The sequence below is a fragment of the Gymnogyps californianus genome, chromosome 1 (genome assembly GCF_018139145.2).
Source record: "Gymnogyps californianus isolate 813 chromosome 1, ASM1813914v2, whole genome shotgun sequence".
Taxonomy (NCBI): Eukaryota; Metazoa; Chordata; class Aves; order Accipitriformes; family Cathartidae; genus Gymnogyps; species Gymnogyps californianus.
Window position 1 is genome coordinate 30,573,725 of NC_059471.1, and position 25,305 is coordinate 30,599,029.

Below are 25,305 nucleotides of genomic sequence, written 5' to 3' on the forward strand. Positions count from 1 at the left end.
CTGCTTAACTGCCAGCTCACTCCCTCTCTTTATTTTTTTTGAACAGTTCCAACTAAATCTCATCAAGACAAAGTCCAGGAGCAACTCAGAGAATAATTTGTTCCAGAAACATCATCCAGAAGGCAGTAACATAATAAAGACTGTGTTGGAGCACACCAAAAGCCATTCTAGCCCACTATAGTGTCCTCTGACAGTGGCCCAAAGCAGGTGCCTAAGGAAAGACATAGGAACAGGCACTATATGCAACGCATTCCCTGAGTACTCTCCAAAGCCTCCCAACACACATCTCGGATCTCCTGAGCCAGCTGTAGTTTTCACATACTTAATAGTCTGCAGAAGATTTCTTCTGCCCAGCATGAATTACAACCCCAGGTCTGGCTCCCTATTCTTTACGCTGTCCTTCAACACTGTCCAAGCAGGCATTGTTCCCTCAGGCACCTCCTTGTGCCAGTTGAAGGACACACAACACATATCCTCTAATGCACGCTATAAAAATCCACTCTGGTGAGCCGCAGCACAATGCTCATATTTCAAACACTGAATTAAAAAAACAAATGCAAAATAGCAATTTTAGGCTTGTGGCTAGAGAAGCCCTGTTTTTCTGCCACATACGACCTCAAAGTCCAAGTGCTACTAGGTAGTGTGGACACTGGCAGTCTGCTCTAGAGATGATGAGCCCCGGTAGTCTGACTATTAGCCAGGTTTATTGCTTTGCCTGACGACTAAGAAGCATTCCTAAGAACCAACACACCCAGTAGTGCAAGCATAACTTGAGAAACCATTTATTTTGGGGATTTTTCAAGTTCTTACTTATATCCTCTAATGAAGTCAGATGTCATTCATTCAAAAATTCAAAAAGTCTGGTGCTCTATAACTTCTGAAAAGTAGCAATTAAAAGTAATAATAAGCTCTGGAACTTCAGAAGAATTCAGTGATATGGTAATGTCATGTTCTGTCTGTTTCCCAGGGTAACAGGAGACTAACAGACACCTTAGATAAAAGAACATACCGAGTAACGGGACATGGCAAAGAGCACAATACAGATACACCTACAGGTGGCACCGGGGGTTCTGCCAGACTTACTTCCTGCTCCAGCAGAGTTACTGACACCTCTTCATACTGTCATCACTACAACTCTAAATTTAAGGAGGGATGACAAGCCCTGGAAAATTGCTACACCAGCTTCAGGAACTAACCTTAGGTCTAGCACCATGTCAAACCTCCCTGGAACAAAGAGCAGCAGAGAGCATGGTACGAGGTACCCTCTGGTCAGCACAGCAGCAGCACAAGCACTGCAGCATTTAAACTATTCAATTCTGGCCCTTTGGCTGAGTTGCTTGTCTTTTAGCATGATCCCCAGACTTTTTGGTAGAAGTGCTTATTACATCAGACACAAAAGCCACAATTGCACTGAATGTGTGAGTCTCTACAAAGTAGGGCTTAGTCAAAAATTCTATTATGAGTACAAGGAGTAGGAAACACGTCCAAGGCAGCAACTTCAGTGGTTAATGTAGGTCTACAAAGACTGAAGCTAAAAACCAGCACAGCCTGAGCTGATTTCACGTGAGAGCAGCCAGGTTGTCTGTGCCATGCTTGTGCTCCCCATTCTAGGGGCATCGTGTACAAATGTCTGAGCAGGCTGTTCAGGAAATGAGGCTAAGTCTGGCAGAAGGAGCTGTACTATCTGCTTCTAAAAGGGGCTGAGATTTGTAGCATTTATACGGTAAGGATGCACATACATAGCAGTTGTAGTATGTAGCCATAGCATGCCTGGACAAAACGCGTTATGCTGGGAATCACAGAATAGCTGAGGTTGGAAGGGATCTCTGGAGGTCATCTTGTTCAACCTCCGCTGCTCAAGCAGGATCAAGCAGTTCATAGTACACAGGTAATCTGCAAACCGAATAATCCAATCACATACTGTGAGTTAACTATGCAGTTGGACTAGATGATCATTGTAGGTCCCTTCCAACTGAATTATTCTATATTCTATATTTAATTTCATTCCAGTTGGATAGAAGACTTTTTTCTTTAAATGCCATCATATGTTTTTCCTAAACAAGCACACATGCATGCATATGCATTCCATATTTATGTAATAGTAGTATTTACCTCATTCCCATGTCATTTTTGGCTGCTAGCCTAAAGGTGTACCCCATTGCTGGTGATAGTTTAGTAATCCTATACTGCTTCTGTTGGCCATAATAACACTGGCAAAACTCTCCATTTCCTTTTCCCTAAAAAGGAATAGGTTAATCACATTATTCACCCTATTATATATGCGTCCATCAATTAAAGTAAAACACAAACTTCAAGTAAACTCATTTTTTGAAATGAAACATAACTCAAGAATCTCCAATATAGTGAGGTAGTAGTACATGAAACTTTCTATATATATTGAATTAGAGGCTTTTTTCCTTCCTTTCCATTTCCCAGCTCCACAGGGTTGGAAGGAAAAAGCCATGAAGCTTATGCAGCTCTGCCATCTCAGGATAGCTGTCCAGGTAGGGACTGGAAGATGCTTGCGGGGGCATAACAGATCTACCCTCTTTGTGCAAAAGAAAGATTGTTACAGGAAAATGATCCTTCAGTGTCAGCTCTTGAAAGAAGTATCGGAGCACAAGTGAAAAAGCCACTATTAAGAGTGGCAGAATCAAGTAATTAAGATCCTATTATTTCATATTCTCCAAGAAAAAAATTGGGCAATAACCATATTTTGATAATTGCTTCAGGATATTACATATTTGTCACATGCCTGTAGACAGAAGTCATAATTTTCCCACAACTTGATGTGGACAGTCACATACAACTACTTTTTAAAAAACTACAAAATTAAAATAGAAAAACTTGCTTACTTCATCCCATTCTAAAAGGTAACTGTGGATTTTAGAACCATTATCACAAGATGCCTGCAACAGGAAAAGAAGAAAATTAGAGCTCTAACTGGATACAAGACCACTTAAGGAAAAAAATGCATGTATGGGTCAAATCATGACAAGACCAGTGGAGGGCAAATGATGGTCCCCTTATATGACTGTTTCACTTGCCAAGACAGTCCTAGTTCAGTTTCCATCCAATGAATGCTTGTATCATGTTTATGGTTTTGTTTTTTAATTTAGACCTTGAAAAAGTATTCTGGCAGCAGTGTAAAATGCTACAGTATTTTTCTGAGCAGCTAGATTGCAGGTCTGCTTAAATCTCAGTCTTTCCAGACCAATTAATTTGCTTTGCACAAACAAGCCTATGTTCAATGACAGAGAAAGGAATTGGTTCCACAGTACAGTAGGGGAATGGAACTCAGTAACTTTATCTACAAAGGCTCCTTGCTTTTCTGGGAATCCTTCTCTTTTTACTGAAGTCCACATTTAAGCCAGTACATCTATTTCCAGTCATGGAACTGTGATTGAAATTAGCAAGTTTGACAAAAATTTTCCATTTCAATGAACTGGCATTTTATTGACAAATCTGAAACAATTCTCAAGAGTTTAAAATATTTATTTTAAAGGCTGTTAAGGAATTCTTACCTTCCACTGCAGAGTAAGAGAATTTTTGGTCCGATTAGTTATCCTGGGCAGATTTGGAGTGTCAGGTTCACAACTCGTTGTGGTAAAACTCTCTGCTTCTGAAGGGCTCCCCTTTACACAATTGCATTCTACTTGGACTCTAAAGTGGAAAAGAGCCAGTAACATTTTCCTTCAAATTCTGTATATACGGTTTCCAAAGAAAACTGAGTATTCAGAATTAAGTTACTGCTTGCTACCTCATTATTAAAATATCACTGTTATAAATAAATAACTGGTGGAAGCATCTTGGACAATAGAAGTAACGCGAAAGAAAACAGTCCTTTACTTTGGATGTACATCATTACTATCAGTCAGCTTTAGTCTCACAATTACATTTGAAATATGTGGGTTATTTGCTGTACTTTGGTTGGGAAATAATGGTAACATCTTGCAGGCTCATTATCTGTTGTAGATATATTAACTGATATTATGAATAATTCTTCTCCTGCAAGCGCTTTTGTCAGATGAGCACAATGAAGCTGTTGATATATTTTCAGAGTATCCTCTGCACTCCTTCAAGACCTTGCTGAGTCTGTTCACCCTGTCCTTTCCTTTAGGAAGGCTATGAACTAACTCTCCATGTACTTCAGAAGAGTGAATTCTTGCTTCTGTCTCAAAGAGAAATGGCTTGTTTTTCTAACAGCTTGTCTCCAAAAGGAAATACAGGATTATCTTCTGGCCTCCCCCTGTCCCCCCAGCTGTGTAGCTATGCCTTGTCTCTTCCTTGGGTGAACGGGCACATTACTTTATTTTGACTCATCTGTTCCTTTGAAGGAAAAAAACAAAAACCAAAAAAACCCTTTCCTCTGATCACTGGTATAAGATCTGGGTTGCCTGCTTATGAAGATGCAAAAGTCCTTATATGTTCTTGTTGCATGAACAGTGACTCACAGGAAATTTGACTTTGGAGATTTCATGAACAGGGAGAGGGAGACATTTGAACAGTGACTAATGTTGCACACAAAGTTGTCTGTGCTTGCATACAGTTAGAAATATGTAATTTGTCAGTTATCTCCATAGTTTAGTCTTTCTGATCTTCACTGATTTGGGGCAGTGTTCGCACTGGCAGAATTCTGTTTAGGAAGAGCTTAGATGGCTAAGCCACCTATTCCCATGTATCACCTACAACAACCAGAATTAAGCAAGAAAGAATCTGAATGTAGCCTGATAAAAAAGGACTTACATAGGAAAAAAGAGTCCTAGGCTCTAACTCTTATGTTCCATGCATTTTCAACTCACACATCATTGGGTAAAGTGCATAAACACTACTAAAAATAGGAACAAAATCACAGGGGAACACTTGCACATGAAAGAGCTTTGAGCCAATTTACCATTCATCCTTCTCCTGAACCTGTGCTGCAGGCCATATAGGGGCCCAAATTAAATGAGGGCTGTAATAAGAACAGATCAACCCTCTTTTGCTTCCGGTTTGGCAACCAGGACAATACCCTGGAAAACAGCACTAGGAGGTGTAGACTCCTTCACACCAAGGACCAGGAAAGTAGCTCTCCCATTTGAGCAAATGCTAATCACAAGGCTATCATACAATGGAAATCCTGCCTGGCACACAGGAGGTGTGGGGTTCTCCACACAGTAAAGAGAGGCAAATCCCTCACATGCTGGACGTTCAGTCACTTCTAAGAAGGTACTCTCCACTTGCAATTACTTCTTGAAAAGGCAGTACTTTTAAGGAGGCCTTCATTTCTGCCTTCATAACGTTACCTATTTATAGACTGCTGTGTTCATACAATCTTTTTTTTTTTTAAACCAAGAATCATAGAATAGTTTAGGTCTGAAGGGACCTTTAAAGGTCATCTAGTCCAACCCCCCCTGCAGTAAGCAGGGACATCTTCAACTAGATCAGGTTGCTCAGAGCCCCATACAACCTGACCTTGAATACCTCCAGGGATGGGGCATCTACCACCTCTCTGGGCAACCTGTTCCTGTGTTTCACCACCCTCATCGTAAAAAGTTTCTTCCTTATACCTAGTCTGAATCTACCCTCTTAGTTTAAAACCGTTACCCCTTGTCCTATCACAACAGGCCCTTGTAAAAAGTCTGTCCCCATCTTTCTTATAAGCCCCCTTTAAATATTGAAAGGCTGCAATAAGGTCTTCCCGGAGCCTTCTCTTCTCCAGGCTGAACAACCCCAACTCTCTCAGCCTTTCTTCATAGGAGAGGTGTTCCAGTCCTCTGATCATTTTTGTGGCCCTCCTCTGGACCTGCTCCAACAGCTCCATGTCTTTCCTGTGCTGAGGACTCCAGAGCTGGACGCAGTACTCCAGATGGGGTCTCACGAAAGCGGAGTAGAGGGGCAGAATCACCTCCCTCGACCTGCTGGCCAGGCTTCTTTTGATGCAGCCCAGGATATGGCTGGCTTTCTGGGCTGTGAGCACACACTGCCAGCTCATGTCCAGCTTTTCGTCCACCAGTACCCCCAAGTCCTTCTCTGCAGGGCTGCTCTCAATCCCCTCATCTCCCAGCCTGTATTGATGCTGGGGGTTGCCCCAACCCAGGTGCAGGACCCTGCACTTGGCTTTGTTGAACCTCATGAGGTCACATGGGCCCACTTCTCGAGCTTGTCCAGGTCTCTCTGGATGGCATTCCATCCCTCAGGTGTGTCAACTGCACCACTCAGCTTGGAGTCATCTCCAAATCTGCTGAGGGTGCACTCGATCCCACTGTCTATGTCATTGATGAAGATATTAGACAGTACTGGTCCCAATATGGAACCCTGAGGGACACGACACCACTTGTCACCGATCTCCGTCTGGACATTGAGCTGTTTACCACTACTCTCTGAATGCAACCATCCAACCAATTCCTCATCCACCGAACAGTCCATCCATCAAATCCATCTCTCTCCAGTTTAGAGAGAAGGATGTTCTGGGAGATCGTATCCAAGGCCTTACAGAAGTCCAGATAGATGACATCCATAGCCCTTCCCTTGTCCACTGATGTAGTCACTCCATAGTAGAAGGCCACTAGGTTGGTCAGGCAGGACTTGCCCTTGGTGAAGCCATGCTGGCTGTCTCAAATTACCTCCCTGTCCTGCGTGTGCCTTAGCATAGCTTCTAGGAGGATCTGTTCCATGATCTTCCGAGGCACAGAGGTGAGGCTGACAGGTCGGTAGTTCCCAGGGTCCTCCTTTCTACTCTTTTTAAAAATGGGTGCAATGTTTCCCTTTTTCCAGTCACCAGGGACTTCACCTGACTGCCATGACTTTTCAAATATCATGAGAGTGGCTTGGCAACTACATCAGCCAATTCCCTCAGGACTCTGGGATGCATCTCGTCAGGTCCCACAGACTTATGTACGTTCAAGTTCCTCAGGTGGTCTCGAACCTGATCTTCTCTTACAGTGGGAGGGACTTTGCTCCCCCAGTCCCCATCTTGCAGTCCATCCACTCGAGAGGTGTGGGAAGAGAGGCTGCCAGTGAAGACTGAGGCAAAAGAGTTGTTGAGTACCTCAGCCTCCTCCTCATCCGTTGTTACCGGTTTGCCACTCGTGTTCATGGTGGCGGGGGGGCGGAGGGGTACACTTTCTTTGACCTCCCTTTTCTGGCTGACACACCCGTAGAAGCCCTTCTTATTATTCTTTGCTTCCCTTGCCAAGTTCAGCTCCAGATGACCCTCCAATATTTAAAAAAGGAGGGAAGAAGAACACCTAAATACATCTTTCCAATCCTATGCTATTTCTTCAGTATGACATAGCGAAGCAGCAAATTCTGCCAGAAGGGTAGAATTACATTCAGCTAGGGGCATATTTTGTAACACGTATGGGATCAGATTCACCAGTCTACTGGACCAAAGCAAAAACAGCATAAGGTGACCTTCAGGTGGCCAGCAGTGAGCACCTTCCTGTGCAAGGTTTTTCCTCTGCTGCTTGTGGAAAATTGAAAGAAAGCAAGCAGCATCTGTGCCTGGCTCAAAGGACAGAAAAAGGTCACTGTGCTGGCATGAAGGAAAGAGTATGGATGCTGGATGGCAGTGCAACAATCTTCTCTTATGTTTTCCAAAATGGACTAAGTGGTCAGCTAAGCCAAAAATGTTGATTTGTGACTCAAAGGAGGGTGAGAAGCGATAAAGACAATCTCTGAAGACTTATGCAAATACACAGATACAATGAAACTTCTAAAACATTTCCACTGAATTTAATGAATAGAAAAGGAGATACTCACTTTGCATGGTAGTCAGTTGCTGGCCTGAGATCATTTACAGTAACTTTATTTTCTTCTCCACTGGAAAGAGATATGATTTGTTTCAAGAGACTGTTTCAGAATCGCATATATTTATAAAAAGACACATACCATCTAACCCATTCACCTAACACTCCTAAGAAATGTATTTGCTAACAGTCTGTCTCTGTTGCTAAATACACTCAAATGTAAAAGCATTTATCTTTGAATTTTAGGGGCTTCTTGTGTTTGATTCCTGTTCTTTTGCCCTGGTGGTTTTAGGGCTTTTTGTTGTTGTTTTGCTTGTTCATTTGTTTTTTAAAGAATAATTATTTTGCTCTTTACTCAGTAAGACCAGCTGCATGTCTATGCATGTATGTTATTACACAAAAAAACATCACAGTACTGGGGCCTACAGAAGCTCAGTTCAGCCTTGCAAAAACGATTATCTAAAACTGTACATGACTGCATATACCTACTTGTTAGAGCCTAGTAAACAGAAAAGGCACCTAAGTAACATCAATTAGTCTGCTTTTGCTGACATCAGCTTACATTAGCAAAGCTCATTTCTTTTCCTCTAGCTTCTAGGACAGGGATATCCAACTTGTGATTCATGTATTGCTCCTAAGAAATCCATGGAAGGTGACTAAGATACAGCACCTATATACAAAGATTTATAACTATTAGAGAGCTCTACACCCCTAGTGGTAAATTTTACTGTTATATTTCTCCAAGCTGCAAAAAACTGACTGAAAACCATTGTGTTAGGAATGAAACAATTCAAGAGTTTTGTTTGTTTTGCTGCTGCTAGAGTTGTGTTCTGTGTGCATCTACTTACTTTTTTTCGTATCCTAAGACTGTCTCTCACCAAGAGCATTTTCAGGGAAGGGAGAGATAACTTTCCTGAGAGCAGAAGCATGTGCTGAAGTAAATAACTACAAATACAATTTGTATTTCTCACTACTCGAGAACCCATACTTTCTAGTGCACCTGGTTGAAATACAGCTAAGCGATATTAAAACATGCCTCCAACATCTAAGAACAAAGTCTTTACATTCTAGTTGATGGTAGAGACTTCAGTAATAAACCAGAACCAATTCTACTGAAAAAGGTAGTTCATTTCAAAATAGAAGTTGCACAAAACTGTTAATTATTTAAATCTCCGGACAACAGGCAGATTTTTATGAGGTTTTAAGCCACATAATTCAATGCAACAGCAATTAAATAAAAATAATGAACACTTACACGTATACAGTTTTGTACTTTCCATCTTTTCCGGTATTTGAAATCATCACTTCGTAAGTATAAACCTCTGGTATGTCGTTCTTGTCAGAGTCTTCTCTGGTATCACTGGATGGAGGGGACCACATAAGCAGTGCTGTTCTTGCCTGAATGTCTGATACCTGTAGAAATACAACTTTTGAGATCTCTGCCATTTAAATGCTATCGTATATAAATGCTGCTTTGCCACAAAGGACCAAATAAGAGAGAAGAAAATCATATACCATTAGTGTATCAGAGTATTTATACTGATATAACAGTTACTAGCTAGTTTTTACAGATGAAATCAAGCTAGAAATACAAGAAATGTCATGAGAAAATTGCAATCCTAGGGCACAGGGCTGAGTACAAAGACACTTCTAAGTAACGAATGCCACCTAGTGGGCTACATAAAAATGAACTGTATCATTCGTGAAGCAGAAGAGACAGCAAGCATATATTGTGAAATCAGTCATTTCATTACATGACAATGTTTCAGGCATTTTTTCTTTGACGTCACTGACACTATGGTTTTTTAATACCTTCTTGTCGACTCGGTTTTCTTATGAAATATATAGAAGCTCAGGAATTTCTCCAGAATGGCTGGCATTACTGTAACAGCTACATAAAGAAACTTTGCTTTGAGCATATAATTATGACTGTGACAAGTAGACTCTCCCATTAGATTGGAATCTATTTGGTTAACTACCCCAGCACATTTTTTTTTAATCAGGATATTAATAGGGATACAACTACCTGAAGCTCTAATCTAGCACTCTGTTAGGGAACAGAATATTAGAACATATCTAATAATGTACTCTGACCTCAGGTGCTTGCGATGAAGGCGTACTCACAAGGTCCATGTACATATACATATATATATAGGCAACATCCTAAAGAATTCCTGTGGTGGTACTTGCCTGCACAACCCACCCTTTGCAGAAAGGCCTGGATAACAACAGCTGGTGTGACAGCAATATGAATATAAACAGTGTGTGTGAATGCAACACCTCCAACTGTCTGAGAAGCGTTTGCCCCAGCAGACTCATCATGCTAAAGGCAGCGACCATCAGGTGGATTAAACGGTAACTGGGGAATCACAAAGAGACTTCTGAAATGAAGAAGTAATCAGCTTCAGAAGTATAAAAGCAGCATGAAAATTCGTAACAGGGATAAAAGATGCTGGAGTGGAACAGAGCAATGATCAAAACCTGGCCTGACAGTGCGAGAAATTGCCCTGCCGCCATTGCCGCCTCCATCCAGGCTCGATGGATGCCGTGAGCAGCCGCACCCCAGCTGGTACGACAGCAGTTCGGGGTACAGCAGGCAGGGACCCACAGCTTGGGTGGGCACATGTGACCTGGTGGAGAGCCTTCTCAATGGCCTGTGGACTAGCAGATTGTAGGGAACAACAGATTGTAGGGAATAACACAGTTACATGCAAAGCTAAAGCACCCACGTCTCCCAAAGGAGACATGCAGTTAGGGGCACCCACACTCCCAGAAGAGTGGGTGCTGCTTGAAACCCACACATACTGCAAGGGGCTGGGGATGCTCATATTTCTGTAGGTGAGTGCACAGGTGTGTGCATGTGATTACAAATTTTTAGGATTCGTTACAGAAGGAAGTCTAGAAATTTGTGGGTGTTTACTGCATGTCTGCTATTGTGGTTTATATGTTGCACCTGCCTACTATTTCCAATCATTTCATAAGAGAATTGAAAACACACTTCATTATATGAAATGACTAGTTTTACAATATGACTGTAATATATATATATCTCTATTTTGGGAATAATCGCTTTTGGAAATCTATTACCAGAGTATCAGAATCAAAATGCTATCTTCACAACTGGTGCTCTTAAATTGCTATGATCTACTGAACTAAAAAACTGAATGGGTCAATTTCAAGAATGAAGCAGAGAGGAGGTGACTTACCGATAACAGACAAATAGAAAGGTGGAAAAACCAAACAAGATGAGCCTCAATGCCTTGGAAATAATGTCACTAAGCCCTTATATGCTAACAGGACTGTGTATCACATCCTGAAAGGGATCAAACACTAGTAAGATTACCCACTGAAGTTCTTGGAAACACAATTCAAATTTGGTAAGAGAAATGCCACTATAATCTTGATGCAGTCACAAACTACACTAATTACAACCACCTCAGTACAATTCTAGCATTTCTGGAAGTCTTTAGAGTTGTGGGAAGCATCTGGGGTTGTAAAAGCTCCCTCTCAGACAATCTTAATCCCTCCCTCCTGGGTTGCAGAAGGCAGAAGGGGATACTGAAGGAAAGAAGTGTAGGTTCCTGGAGGACCTACTATGCTCCAGAACTAGTAGGTCCACTGTAAGATTATCTATTCCTATGTTTAGCTACCTTAACAGTTGAAATTTTTTTCCTAATGTCCAGCAATATCTCTCTTACTACCAGCTAAGCCTACTAGTCCTAGCCACCATGGAGCTGAACATTAGATCTTCCCTTCCTTTCTGCAGTTGTTTCTTATGTATTTGAAGACTGTTAGCATCCATATCCATCTTACGTAACCCTGTTGCTGGACTAGAAAATTTGCAACCCACACCAAAATCACTGGGCCCAGTAGATGGTGCCCAGTGAAACTGAGGGGTCTGCAATAAACCAGGTGGTCAGGTTAAACCACTGGTTCCCCATCAGTGGTTTACACTCACATTAAACCAAGGAGTTGAAAGAAGCCAAGCCTAAACTAGGAAGCCCTGCTGAGGAGCACTGGGGAGTGAATTACTTATGGAACAAGTGTAAGAGGCGGATACCTGAGGGCCTAGGAGAATGGGCTCATGGGCAGAAGAAAGGAACAAGAGGTACAACACTTACCTTTTTGGCAGGGATAAATATTGGAAGTAATTTCCAACCCTGTACCTCATACACCTGAATCCCACTGAAGTTGCTACCTTCTTCTTTTCCGCAACTCCAGAGAACGGCAGTGGGGGAGTGCGGGATCCCCAGAAATACAGTTCATGCATGAGGGGTCAGTAATCAGACAAAAAGAAGAAAGGCAGTAGGAGTGGGACTGAGTAACATAGAAGTTTTTCTTCTGGACCTATACTCTATATGATGTCACATATTTCCTAAGTTCTGGAGCTTTTCAGTAAATTCACATATAGGTGTATGAGTATTTTCAACCACTCTCACTTGCTAAAAAAAATAAAAAATCACAGCTGGAAGCACTAACAAGAGAGAATCAGAGAATGTAATTTAAGTCCTTTTCAACTCATTTATGTTGGTACTGCTTTTCAGATTCAACTTCCAGCCAAGAGAATGATTCTTAAAGAGAAGTTTAGGTCCAACTATATTCTTCCTCACAAGACTATTAATAAGGGACAAAAGCAAAGTATTAAAACATTAAGAATTGATAAAATGAAGATTCCCTGTAAAAAACTTTTCTCTATTGTGTATATGCACTATGGCAGTCTTAGATTACATCAGCATATACTATGTTAACACAAAACTCCAGCTTCACATGATGCAAGCATATGACAGTAATTACTAATTTCTTCACTAAGAAGCAATTATTCAATATTGTCCTTTATCCTTGCTATTCAATAATATCCCAATATTTGACTTTTTGAACACTAGCCAGAGCTCTATTATGGAAAAGAATTACTAACGTTTCAGAAATTCGCATCAGTTCTCCTGCACAAAACACTAGCATATTTTCAAAAAATCTCTGCGATGTAAGGAGGAAAAAAGTATTTTTGAAGAACAAAAGGTGAAGATCTGAAGAATCCGCTATTCTTAGGTGCCCTGAGACACTCAGGAGTGGCTCTTTCAGAAAACTTGGCATTACTTATTACTTTGTGTGCTTATTCAAGCAGCTCCAATTGATTTTGGTTGCAGCTCTGGGCACTGTGTGCTTCTGCAAAGCAGAGTACAATACTTGAGTCAGGCCCCAGTACTGAGGAAACTAAGAGGTGGGTACGTCTTCATTAGCAGTTCAGCTTGCAAAAGTGAATCTCCTCATCAACTATATTACACGTGCCATTTGGGTCAAACAAAAGAGCAGTTTTAGGATGAGCAAACTGGATTGCATTCACAGTGACACAATGTACTTAACTGGTGAGTGAGGTGCATGACATTCTAAAAGCCCACAAGCATACACAGAACATGCATGAACCACAAAACATGATGCCCTCTGAAGGGATTTACATGCTATATAACCAGCCCTCAAATTCTGAATTCCTATTGCCTCTCCTTATTAAATACTCAGCCTTCTGCTCCATTCTTCATTTTGCTTTTGCCTTTTCAGGTCCCCTTGTCTTCTCTTCTGCTTGCTTTGTTATTTGGTTAATGGACTTGACAGCTGGTGAAGACTCTGCTCAAACGCTGAAGACTCAGCATGGTGCAACCTGCAGAACCACTCCAACTTACATCTTGGTATAAAAAGTTCAAGACCTCCCTAAGTAGAAGGGTCATCTGGTGGCAGTACCACGTTACCAACTTGACTTAACACTGCCATGTATGAAAGGATGGGGGATCAATACCGGGAAAAGTTGAAAAAAACGAGAATACGTTCATAAAAACACCTCATGGGAGTCTGGAGGCAGCAAAGCTGATGTGCCCCATACTGCACAGAACTGGAAGAGATGTGTGAATGAAATCACACCATGGAGCCCACCACTTGATTTAGATGTGCACACCCTAGACCTGGGCATTAAGACATGGGACAGCCCAGGACAGGTCACAGCCCTCAGCACTACTCCAGGCCTTCTGGAGCAGGATACGGTGCAATGGACACTGTACTGGACAGCACCTGTATGATCATCTGATCATATGACCACCACCACAGCCAGTATCCAGTATCGCCTGTGCCAGCATGGAAGTTCAACCAGGGAACAGGGTGTTGATGATCCATCAGGAAGAGCATCACGGCACAATCCCCACAATGAGTGCTTCAAGCAAAACATTAATTGAAAACCTACAGGAATATTTCTGATGAGAACTACAAACAGAAGGTGTGAAAAAACAGTCTCCTGGTTCACTTGTGGGAGGGTGAGAAAAATGTTTCCTTGGCGAAACTGTGGGAGGGTTGCTTCTGATCCTGCAAGGCCTAAGTAGGTAACACAGCCTCTCTTTTTCTTATCACATCACACTCCCCCAAGCTGCAACATCAGCTAGTCTTCCACCCACCCACAGCCCTGACAGTCTCTTGCCTTCGCAAAGCATAAGCCTCTCCAAGTGCTGGAAGTTTGGCTTTTTGCCTCGTGTACACTGTCTAGTCTGCAGCAGACTACTACTGCCTAAGCCTGTGATGTCTTCTGAGGTCTGTAAAGAGATCACTTGTAGGCACACAGCTACATGCAATGACGTTCAAGTAAGGACATGGTGGGGAGGGGCAATAGCATGCTTGCCTAAAACGCATGGACGGGTGAGTGTTGAGGGTGGAAGGAAGTGAAAGAAAACAAGACAGTACTGGCACTCTGCTGCTTTTTCATATGTCATTAGCAACACAGCAGAAGACACCACCTGTTGATCATACTTCTCACAGTCTCACTCTAACCACCCCAGGAAGCTCAGAGTTGTCATTCCCCTTTGCAATGCAGCCACTGATGACATCCCGACTTGGATGGTATCCTGTATGCCCTGACCACTGGCAGAGGACTGCGCACACTTCTTGTAGGGAACTGGTCCCCATACTTCTAGTCAGGATAGAAAGGATCATCCACATTCTCACAAACTTAAGAAGGGCACTCATGACCTGAGAGCCGCTGGGAACGCTGTTGTCCAGCACGCCCCAGTGACAGCACTATCTTGCAATAAGCTAACCATTCAGCAAAATTTGTTTCTGCATCCATTCTGATGCTGTATGTGGCTAAACTAGGCACATGCTCCCTTGTTGGGACAGACTCTCATGACTCAGAGTCAAAAGGGGTCAAAGACACCAGTCCCTCTAGCTACACAGCCCTGATCCATTCCCAAAGCAGGTATGTTTTGTACAGTGAACGGCAGGGATCATACAGAAGGAACAGCATGTTGCTGTGTTAAAAAAAAAACAAACAACCAAAACCAAAAGGCGATTGTAATCTTGAACACAATGGACCAGCATTAGCACAAAATCTTTCCTGCTTCACTTCAAGAATGGAATAGAATTCTTCTAACAGTATTTTGATGCATATTTTCCTAGAATATGTGTGTGTATATATATAATTTATATTTTTATATATATATTTTAATAGCAAATGACTCCCTTAAATTCTGTCTGGCATCATCCTACAGCAAGCCTGGAGCCTTCAGATCCACTGCACAAGTCTCTATTGCTTGATCTAATAGAGTGATAGCAATAGGTGTTTGCTAACATCTGTGGAGATGAGATGCATAGCTGGGCAGTGAAACAACAGGCAGCAAAACAAAACGTCTGCTGGTAGGACTTTGCAGGTACTTGCTGTCAAAAGAAAGATGAGATGTGGGAAAGCTGGATTACATTCCAGGTCATGGATAAAAATCAGTGCTATCAGATGTAGACTTACATTCATTTCTTACAGCCGTAACGCCTTCTGACCCTTTTTCTCCAGCTTCCTGAAGTCTGGTCCTAATCTACAGTTCTTCATTCTGTTCTGTACTCCTTGTTTACTCCACCCCAGACTTCAGCCCTTTAGTCTCTCAATAAAGTTCTGATATCCTTGTCTCACTAATCTTCATCTTTCTCAGGTGGTTTCACTCTATTGCTACTACTGCCCACTATCCCCACTACTCTCAATCTTACTAACGAGACATTCAGACTCCCATCACCCTTTCGTTATCAGTCTGCTTGTAAAAATAACAAACAGAAAAGCTACTTGCTCTCCATCTTGTTCTTCCAATAGTTCACACCTACTATTCTGTTTGTTCCTGATCTCAGTTTCTCATCTTAGACTCTTCATCTATTTTAGGATCTCTCAAGTCTTGACTGTCCTTTGGACCTGTGCTCCTTGTCAGAGCTCTCTTCTCCACTCACTTCCTTTCTCCCCCACACCTTAATCTCCCTAAGCTTTCTTTTCAGTCCCCGTTTCTTCTCCAAAAATTCTTTTTATTGCCCCTCCACTAGCTCCAATTGCCACGGTCATCCTGTTAAGTGCTACTGAACTTGACTGTCCCAGCTACTACCTACACCACAGCAACAGCTAGGATCAGCTAACTCCTCTCCATTTCTTCATCTCAGCTCTCTCAACCCTTTCTTACAGGATTTGATTCAGACAGCTTCCACCTCCATGCTGCTTAGCCACCAAAGACACAGGGACACTGAAGACATGTTAACCCATTCTGATGCTTGGACACAGCAGGACACCAAGCATTCAGGACTTCCTCTATAATTACAATCCCTGCTCAGCCCTTGGAGCACCATAGAATCACAGTATGGTTGACACTAGAAGGGACTCCTGGAGGTCATCTGTTCCAACCCCCTTGCTCAAGCAGGGTCACCTAAAACCAGCAGCCCAGAACCATGTCCAGACAGCTTTTCAGTATCTCCAAAAAGGGAGTATCCACAGACTCTCTGGGCAACCTGTGCCAGTGCTCAGTCATCCTCACAGCAAAAAAGTGTTTCCTGACGTTCAGAGGGAACCTCCTGTGTTTCAGTTTGTGCCCATTGCCTCTGGTCCTGACGCTAGGCACACTGAAAAGAGCTTGGCTCCATCCTCTTTGCACTTGTCCTGCAGACATCTACATACATTGATAAGATCCCCCCTGAGCCTTCTCTTCTCCAGGCTAAATAGTCCCAGCTCTCTCAGCCTCTCCTCACCAGGCTGTAAAGCAACATATGAAAGAATAATCAAGACTGGGGCACTAAAACCAGGGCCAGGTTGTCTGGGAGGTAAAGGGGAGAAGGTATGTAGCTGATCAATGGCAGTGCTGGAAGTCCGATGATCATTCCATCTGACCCCTCATCTTCTTCTCTCTGTATGTCCTTCCTTCCATAAAAGTTTCCTCTTCTTAATTAGTTATGTGAAGTGTGTGTGTGTGAGTGTGTGCACGTGTGGTGTGGTAAGCTGAGGACTGACAAAGGATGAAAAGCAGGGTGCCTGATTATGGAGGAAGTAGCTGGCTGACTGGACAAACCCATGGCAAGCTCCTCCTGGAGTTTCAGTTCCATGGACTTTTTGTATTTTACAATAGGGAACACAGATTGTTTTTACTCAGGCAAGCTGGTGGACTGAGGATTGAGGTGCAGATTTTTGGAAAAGCTGTGTAAATCCTCACAGAAAGGTTAGGACCAGGGAAGGTCCAGATGATGAAAGAAAAGAACACAGGCCTGCTCTAAAATGCAAGAAACTACTGAATTTGGCAACAGCGCTTTAAAGTGTGTCTATGCAGAATTATGAATTACAGTTTTACGAACTGAAAAGAAATTGGTAGATTTTCAAGCAGGTAAGTCAGAAGCCCACTGCTGACAGTCATCTTCCTTGGCAAATTTTATGTCTCTTCCCTGGAGGTGCCAGAGACTCTTAATTTTTCTTTACTTTTCAAATAAGGTTTTCCAAAACCTCATTTTTGGTGAGGTTTCCAAAACCTCGCCAGGTCTCTCTCATGCCTAGAGATATCTGGTGTGTAAAATTGTTTCCGGAACATTTAAAACTAAACAATGTTACAGTACATTGAGAACAGATTTTACAGTAAGAGATGATGTTAAGCATCATCTTATGTTAAGCATCATCATTATGTTACTGGCAACATTACAAGCTCTTTCTATATATATTTTTTATAATTCTGTTAATACTGAGATATCACAGACTGGCCAAGAAGAAGAATTCCACATAATACGTATCAAGACAATTTTAGCTTCATAAATGTTAATATACTAAAAATTACTTTCGTCATTTACATTTCACTGACTGGAAGTTAAGCGAGTTTTCTTTAGTGCAGAAAGTTAAAGATCCTTTAAACTTGGAGAGAGAAAAGGAGGTGGTGTAACTGTGTAAAATAGCAACAGATACATTATGATTTTATGGAAAGCTTCATTTACTTACCACTGGCTTGGCTATATTAGAAAGAAGTGCTTCAAGTGCTTTTGTTTCTTCATCCTTTTCTTAAAAAACAAAATCAAAGCAAACAAGAAGTACCCATGAATACTGTTCAGTGACTTTACACTGGAATAGCTCTTCAAATTCAACAACTGCACATAGACTAAAATATTTATAAAATAGAACACCTTGCCAATTTGCATTCATCCAGGGCAACATAAAACCAAAAAAGCTCCCAAAGAAGTTGTTCATATAAAACTATTTTGAAATCTGTTCTATGACTTACGGAATACAGAAAGCCTGGTTACCTTTTATTAATGTATAACTTTAAACAAACTACTGCTCTAGAGAACTTAAACTCTTAGCTGAGATATTTCCTATAGATCTCACTTTGGATGTAGATGCAGTCAAGTTACAGTAGTTAAATAAGTCATTGCACATCAGCTGGAAGACTACTGGTAACATTGTTGGCCTCCCTCAATTGCAAGGGCAAACTTTAGCTTAGCCTTCAGTTACATCTCAGGAAAAGAATCTAAGGTGTTTTCTTTCAGCTGAAGGTACAGCTGAGCTTTATAAGGGACTCAAAGTTTATAGAAAGTGTTTTATGTGCTTTCCCCACACAATATTAAAATTTTATTATCTCAATAGTGTAAGTGAACAGGCTACTCAGTTTTGAAGGTGTGGCCAGGCATTATTAATTCACTTAACCTGCCTTAAACTAAAAAGAAAAATAAAAGAAAAACAAAGCCTGACAAAATTCTTTAAAAAACATAGGTCAAATCTATTTATAACTTTATATTTTTAAGACAGTTTATGCTGTTGAAACTAATTAAATATATTTCTGACTTCTGTTTGTTATTACAAGTCTAAGTCACAGTACACAATTTTCCCAAATGTTTCCTGAATTAAATAATTTTGAAAAGTGGACTTTTCCATTTTTCATATAAAATACTTCTAAGGAACCATTAACATAATTTTCCTAACATATGTAAGCAACAGTACATTTTATCACCTGTGCCTTGCTAAAGTTAATACAGATAAATACTAACTGACAGAAAGTAAACTGAAACCAAGACAAATGCCACTCTGGAACTACAGTGACAAGTATTCATTCAAGTTTGGAGCAACAGTTCCCAACTTCCGAATTCAGGTTGTATCTCAAAGACGTCCCTTGGTCCTAAGCTTTCACAGGGTATCATCTACATATGTTTTTAAACAGCTCTTGTAGGTTGAGATTTCCTAGTCTTGGTTAGACGTAATTTCTTCACATTCTTTTTGGTTTACAGCAATCTAATATACATTGGCACAAAATCATCACCTCAAAGCAAACTTCAGTGAGTTGAGAAAACCATGGTTTGTTTCCCTCAGCATCACTAGTTACAGCTCCCTATTCTGAGAAAATTGTACTTGGCTGGTGAAAAGTCTTTGACATTGTGTGCTGTGATGTTCTGAATGTGAAGTGCTATGCCAGTGACCTGAAAGTTGCATAGTGGCACATCATCAGATTTGACAACGACTGTATGACCAAGACTGAGTGAATTCAGTCCATTTATGAGACCACAAGCTTTCCAGTGAAATAAAGGTATTAATAATAAACACACTCCCTATGGTAGTGTCTTAGAAAACATGAACTCACACGGATAGTGTGAGGACCACTCTTTTTCTACAAAGGCCTTTCAATAATGAGTTGGTAGGGACAGGCATTATGTGGATTTTATAGAACAACAGTATCTCCTTTACAAAATATTCCTCTTTAACTAGTTGAACGTAGGTTTCCTGTATCAGACATCTGGTTCTTTCCATGTTTTCTGCAATATCAAGCAGGCCATCTATATTCAGCGATTTCTTAAAATGTAAGCACTGCTAACTCTGGACAAAGCACAGATCTTTCTTTAAACAGTGTTATGAAGTATGGCTAATAAGATTTGCTCAAATCTACGTGGAGATTTGCATGTCAGTAGTTTTGTTCTCTTAGGCCCATCGTTCCAATGTGACGAGCACGTCGATTGCCCTTAACTCCATTCTATATAAGTCAGGGCAGTTATGGGCTACTACTCAACTTCAAGATTGTCAAAGTGTGGTGTTCTGTCTACAAATGCTATGCTCAGCCAGACACTGGACTTGCATTATATATACATATATACATAATGTATGTTAACACTTACCTTCTACTTCTGTGTCTGTCTGAGAATTGCTTTTTCCTTTACCCAAAGACTTGCTTTTGGTAGAACCTGTGCTTATACCAGCCGCATCCTGTCCTTTTGTAAGTCCATTATGTTCATTTGTAGGAGAAGGACATTTCTGAGGAGATGATGGAGGACTGTTTAACTTATCCTTCTGAGTTCCATGTCGATCTTTTAATTTTTTTTGTAACCTTTCGTATGTTTTACTGGACCTTTCGTCTCTAAAGTTGGATCTTCCATGAGCAGGCAGAGGATCTAAACAAAAGTAAAGATGAAAAAAATTAAAAATAATCACTAAGAACAGAATGTAATTAAAAATCTATTTAAAAATGCTAGGTGCATTAAGTGCGCACTTGTGTGTAAAATCACATCTCCACTCCTACTGGAAAACTGAAGTGTCCAGCAGGTAAACTGATACACACTAATTGGACACTAACAACATGTTAGGGGAGAAAGAGTAATCTTTTCTTCCCACATCTTTTTTCTACTTAAAAATTATTCTTAAAATGTTTCTATAATCTTCCTTGAGCTGTAAGGTACAGGATAAAGTCAACACAGAAAAAACGTGCTACCTTATTACATGGGAGGAGGTTTGCTCTAATGCTGAATAAAAAATACAGAAGTTTTAAGTTTTGGAACGCAACTAGAGCTCTATTACTTTAACGGTGCTTCAGCAGAAATCAACAGGGAAAAACCCCACAAAAGCATAGGGCAACTGAAAGACACTAAAAGACTGAAGATAGTACGGCTAGGTCTTGTAAGTACACTATACCTGTACACAGTAACCTGAGGCATTGCTGCCAAAGTCCCATCTCTAAGTCAGAACGTGGCTTTGGAAAAAAAGTCAGTACCAGGCTAATGAAAAAAATTAAACTGCAGATTGGTGAACTTTTCCGTCCAATTCTAACATCTTTATCCATTTCACCTTTATGCTTAGAAACAGCTTACTGACTCAAGACTTTAAAACCGTGTACCACATGGCACCAACTCTTTCCTCAGTGTAACCCTATCTGATAAATGATGAAAGCTTTCAAAAAAATACATCCTTCAAAACCAGCATAGAATTTATCCATTTTCAGGTAAGTCTGATCACTCAGTCTGAACAATGAAGTTCATCATTTGTTATTCCTATGTGCTAGGAAGTACAGAAACCAAGGTCAAATAAAAACTTCCTTCCAAGAAGGACAAAAATCACAAAACTAGAGAACTTTCCGGTTTCTGGTTTTTTAGGTCAGCTTAATTCCCAGAAAATTTGACAGAGGACTACTAAATAAGCTGTGACTATTTAGAAATTTGATTTTCACTACCATTAGAGATTTTGCTGCTCTTGTTAGAGAACTACCACACTGTAAGCGCTTCTGGGTTTTTTTTCCCCTTAAATTCAGATTCCGCATATAAGACTCTAACTGCGGGCTTTGACTTCTGAAAGCCATAGCCGAAGTCAGTGGTCCAGAAGTAAATACGAAATTTGTAGCAAATATAACAAATTAAAGCATCCCATGTCTTCTAATTCCCTAAATCCAAGGGCATCTTACATATATATTTAACAAACAAAGCAAAACCAAAGAATCCCACTTTATCAAATTTTTTTTTACATTGGCAGTTTAGCAAATTATCACTGAATTAATATTTAAAGGGATATAACCTAGCAGCAGAAATCTAAAAAATATTATTCTATTAAGAAGTATCCTTTCTCTTTTATGCATTTAATTATACTCCAATTTCTTAATTTAGCAAACTAAAAGCAAACAACTGCCATCTACAGGAAACCAAGAAATTAATAAAACTATAAATAAGCACCCAAAGAGCACCTAATAATATACTGTTATCAAAGTAGTGCAAGGAAGAAATAAAGTACAACTTAAGAATACAGAAACACCAAGAATTCCAGGAAGATCAAGACATCAGTATATTCTTATCTGACAGCTTTGTACATCATGACTGTTCAAGCACAGTGACTATACGGAGGATATTTTTTGATTATTTCAGTAGTATCATAGAACGCTGAGAATCTACGCATCTGCAGTGACATGACAAAGTTGTGTTTGGTCTCCCCCTCCATAGCTTCTATCTTCTTTCTCTAAAAACAGCAACCTGGCATTGCTCTCAAAGTCTTTCAAGGTCGGCACCTGCCTTATCGCAGAAGTTTATCTAAGAAAAGCAAGTCTACCAGAAATGTAAATATTAATCCAACAACCCAACCCCTGAGTTAGTACACACAGACACTCTGCCACTAAACCATAAAGGCAGATGTCAATAGCACTACCAAAAAGACAACTTCAACCACAGTATTAAGTTTAGGTTCGTGGCACCAATACAGACATTGGACTAAATGCATACAGTTTTATGAAAAATAGGAAACTTTTTTTCCATAATCAATACTAAGAACTCCTGTTTTATGCTTCAAACAGGATATGTGCAAGACATGAGATCTCAGAACAGTGCTCAGGTATGGATTTAAATGCTGAATCTCAGGGGAAGGCATCAGCTGAATCACTACAAACACTTCCTGTATTGCTTTCCTGGGCAAATCTATAACTGATACACGTAAGAAATAATCTGTATGTTTAATGGATCATTGAATACACAAATCAAATTAATTAAAAGAAGATCTTCTGGAATAATAAGCTTCAGTAAAAACAAGACTGGTATCCTCATAAAACTTTTGTGTATAGCTCCCATTCAAGCTGTAAGTCTTGCTTGATAAAGCCTGTACATCAGCGTAACAGATGCAGGAACTGAGTAGAGCATTATTTCCTGTGACAGAACTTGCAATATTCGATAAGCTACTTACCCAGATCTCCATATACTTGTGAGGTGTGATACTGTGGAATGTACTGTGTTGCCATGTCACCAGCTCCGGTCACAGGTGAGTATATATGACGTGGTGGAGGGGGTATCATGGCTGGAAGAGGAAGGAAGCCAGGCAGTGGGGGATGTGGAGGCCTGTGTATCACTGCGTGACCACCAGGATGAAATTCTGGAGCCTGGGGAACCACCACAACCCTTCGAACACCGTTATCCTCAATAACCTGTACAGTGAGAGACACCATGCACCAAAAGAGAAATGACAGTCTGAAAGCTATGTGTCTATAGATAAACAAAACTAGGAATAGTAAAACCCTTAAATTTGAGAAGAGGAACACAGGAGAGCATAAGAAAAAAAAGACAGGACAACTAAAGGGCTATCTATGTTAAGTGTATTAACTGCAACAATACCATTGATTTCTCAATGTGATGGGGAAAAATACTGTTAAAAATCTGACTGTAACATCATCTTATAAACAACCAGGTATATTTACGGCATGAGCCTAGCTTCTCCTCAGGGTCCTGTTTCCACCCTCATTCACGTTGCTTGTATGCTACACTGCTCCTAGGATTTTTCTACAGTATAACAATTAGATTGCTACCTAGAAGTGATTTGGTGGGTGGACGGACCTCACTCTGCATAAATGGTGAGAGAAAAGGCACAACAGCATCTGGTCTTTGGTCTGTGCCCAACTCAGTCCACCAACACTAACCCAGGAGGCACTTGCCATACTGCACCTGTTAGCATGCAGCAGCCATCATCTGTATCAAGCTGTTAAAGGAAAAAACTAGCAGGATGGTAGTCAGCCCTCTCAAGACTCCTTCACAACTCAAGGTAGTTTTGAAAAAGAATTTTTTTTTATTTTCTCCCCCCGCCTGTTAAAATTGCTTGCATCCTGAAGAAAGCCACATGCTTCTACTCAGAAAACGGGGGCCTTTGTGGCAGCCTCTGACAGACTCTGGTGTGCCAAGAGGCTTGTTGTGCAAAAACGGCAACTGGGAGATGTGACAGGACAGCTTTCGGCTGAGGGACCCGAGTGCAGCCATTAGCAATGTTGCTAGAAGTTCAAAGAAACAAAAGCAGCATACGCTATCCCATGATGAGAGTAAGTGTGGTCATGTAAGATGCATGGAGCTGAGGTGCGCTGTGCACAGTACATATGGCATGTCTGGGATCTGTAGCACGTAGGGGTCTGGTGGAGAGCAGGGCACAAAGGCACGTATTATAGAAAGTACTGAAGCAGAAAATGCTCTTCACTAAACGAGGGTCGGTCATCAACTGGACCAGAAACAGGAGTCTGAAGCACATCACAGACAAGGAAGACTGCCATCATTATTCTCTCTAGATGTTTGTATCACTACTGGTAAATTCACAAAAATACATGACTTGGTAATATCTAGAGATGATCTTGGCGTAATTTGACTTGTATGTATCGTGGTGTCAATAACTTTAGTGTCTGGGATGCCAATGAATAAATTGTTCTCCACTTCGTAGTAAAATGCTGTAAAATAATGCCACAGCAGGGACTGCAATGTAAGTTTTTGGATTAAACATTTATCCAGAAAAGGGGGAGAAGACGACTGCAGTCTGGAATATCATGACTACGTTCAAAAGCAGGGGACAAGGCAACCCTATGACACAAGTTTTCACTGACATTTGAAATGAGGTGGGGACATGTACACACACACCGAGTAACCTGGTGCAACAGGAGCAGATCAGCAGATCAAAGCACTTAGTGCCAAGCTGCTTTCAACTCCACTGTTTAAGCTTAAGAGTGTTATGCTTGGCTAGATTTAGTCCCATGCCCTGGTGTGAACACTTCCACCAAGTCCGTGACAGAGAGCTGCTTGGAGGATCAATCACTGGTTTTACCATGTCTCTATTAGGGGTTGGTGTGCATCTGGTACATCTGGAACAGAGCTTCTGCTTTTGTTTTCTCTGACAGCAATCTAATTCGTACACCCCAAAATTATCCTGCTAGCTGAACCAATGCAAGGTAAGTGAGGTTGATCTAGGAAATTGTTTCAAAACTTCACTACTGTACTGAGAAAGACAGTTATGTAGACACAGCTGTATGCTTCTGGTGTAACGGTAGAATGACAATCTCTATGCATATGCAATGACATTGAGAAGACATAAAAGTATGTACACAATGGAGCTGATCCCACCTTACTTACATAAATGGAGAGATGGAAATTAATATAAATGACCTAAGTGAACCCAGTTTTAATACACATACATACTGTGTAACTTTAAAAAATGGGCTGACTATTTTCAGTATACAGAAATTGTCCCTTATTGGGAAACAGTAATTTCACTAAAGACAACACTCTTCATATCTGT

At 40.9% G+C, this 25,305-nt stretch overlaps 1 protein-coding gene across 3 annotated transcripts in view; it reads right to left on the bottom strand.

Moving 5' to 3' along the window:
• The window catches only part of FNDC3A (fibronectin type III domain containing 3A), a 127,874-nt gene that overhangs the window by 28,541 nt on the left and 74,028 nt on the right, over positions 1–25,305 (bottom strand). For all 3 annotated transcript variants that reach the window (XM_050895290.1, XM_050895298.1, XM_050895307.1), the window contains exons 5-12: positions 22,948–23,185; positions 20,136–20,408; positions 17,977–18,035; positions 8,986–9,143; positions 7,744–7,803; positions 3,525–3,663; positions 2,856–2,909; positions 2,113–2,237 (exon numbers count right to left, since the gene is read on the bottom strand). In XM_050895290.1, the coding sequence (XP_050751247.1) occupies positions 2,113–2,237; positions 2,856–2,909; positions 3,525–3,663; positions 7,744–7,803; positions 8,986–9,143; positions 17,977–18,035; positions 20,136–20,408; positions 22,948–23,185 (1,106 nt within the window). The remainder of the gene's footprint in view (positions 1–2,112; positions 2,238–2,855; positions 2,910–3,524; positions 3,664–7,743; positions 7,804–8,985; positions 9,144–17,976; positions 18,036–20,135; positions 20,409–22,947; positions 23,186–25,305) is intronic.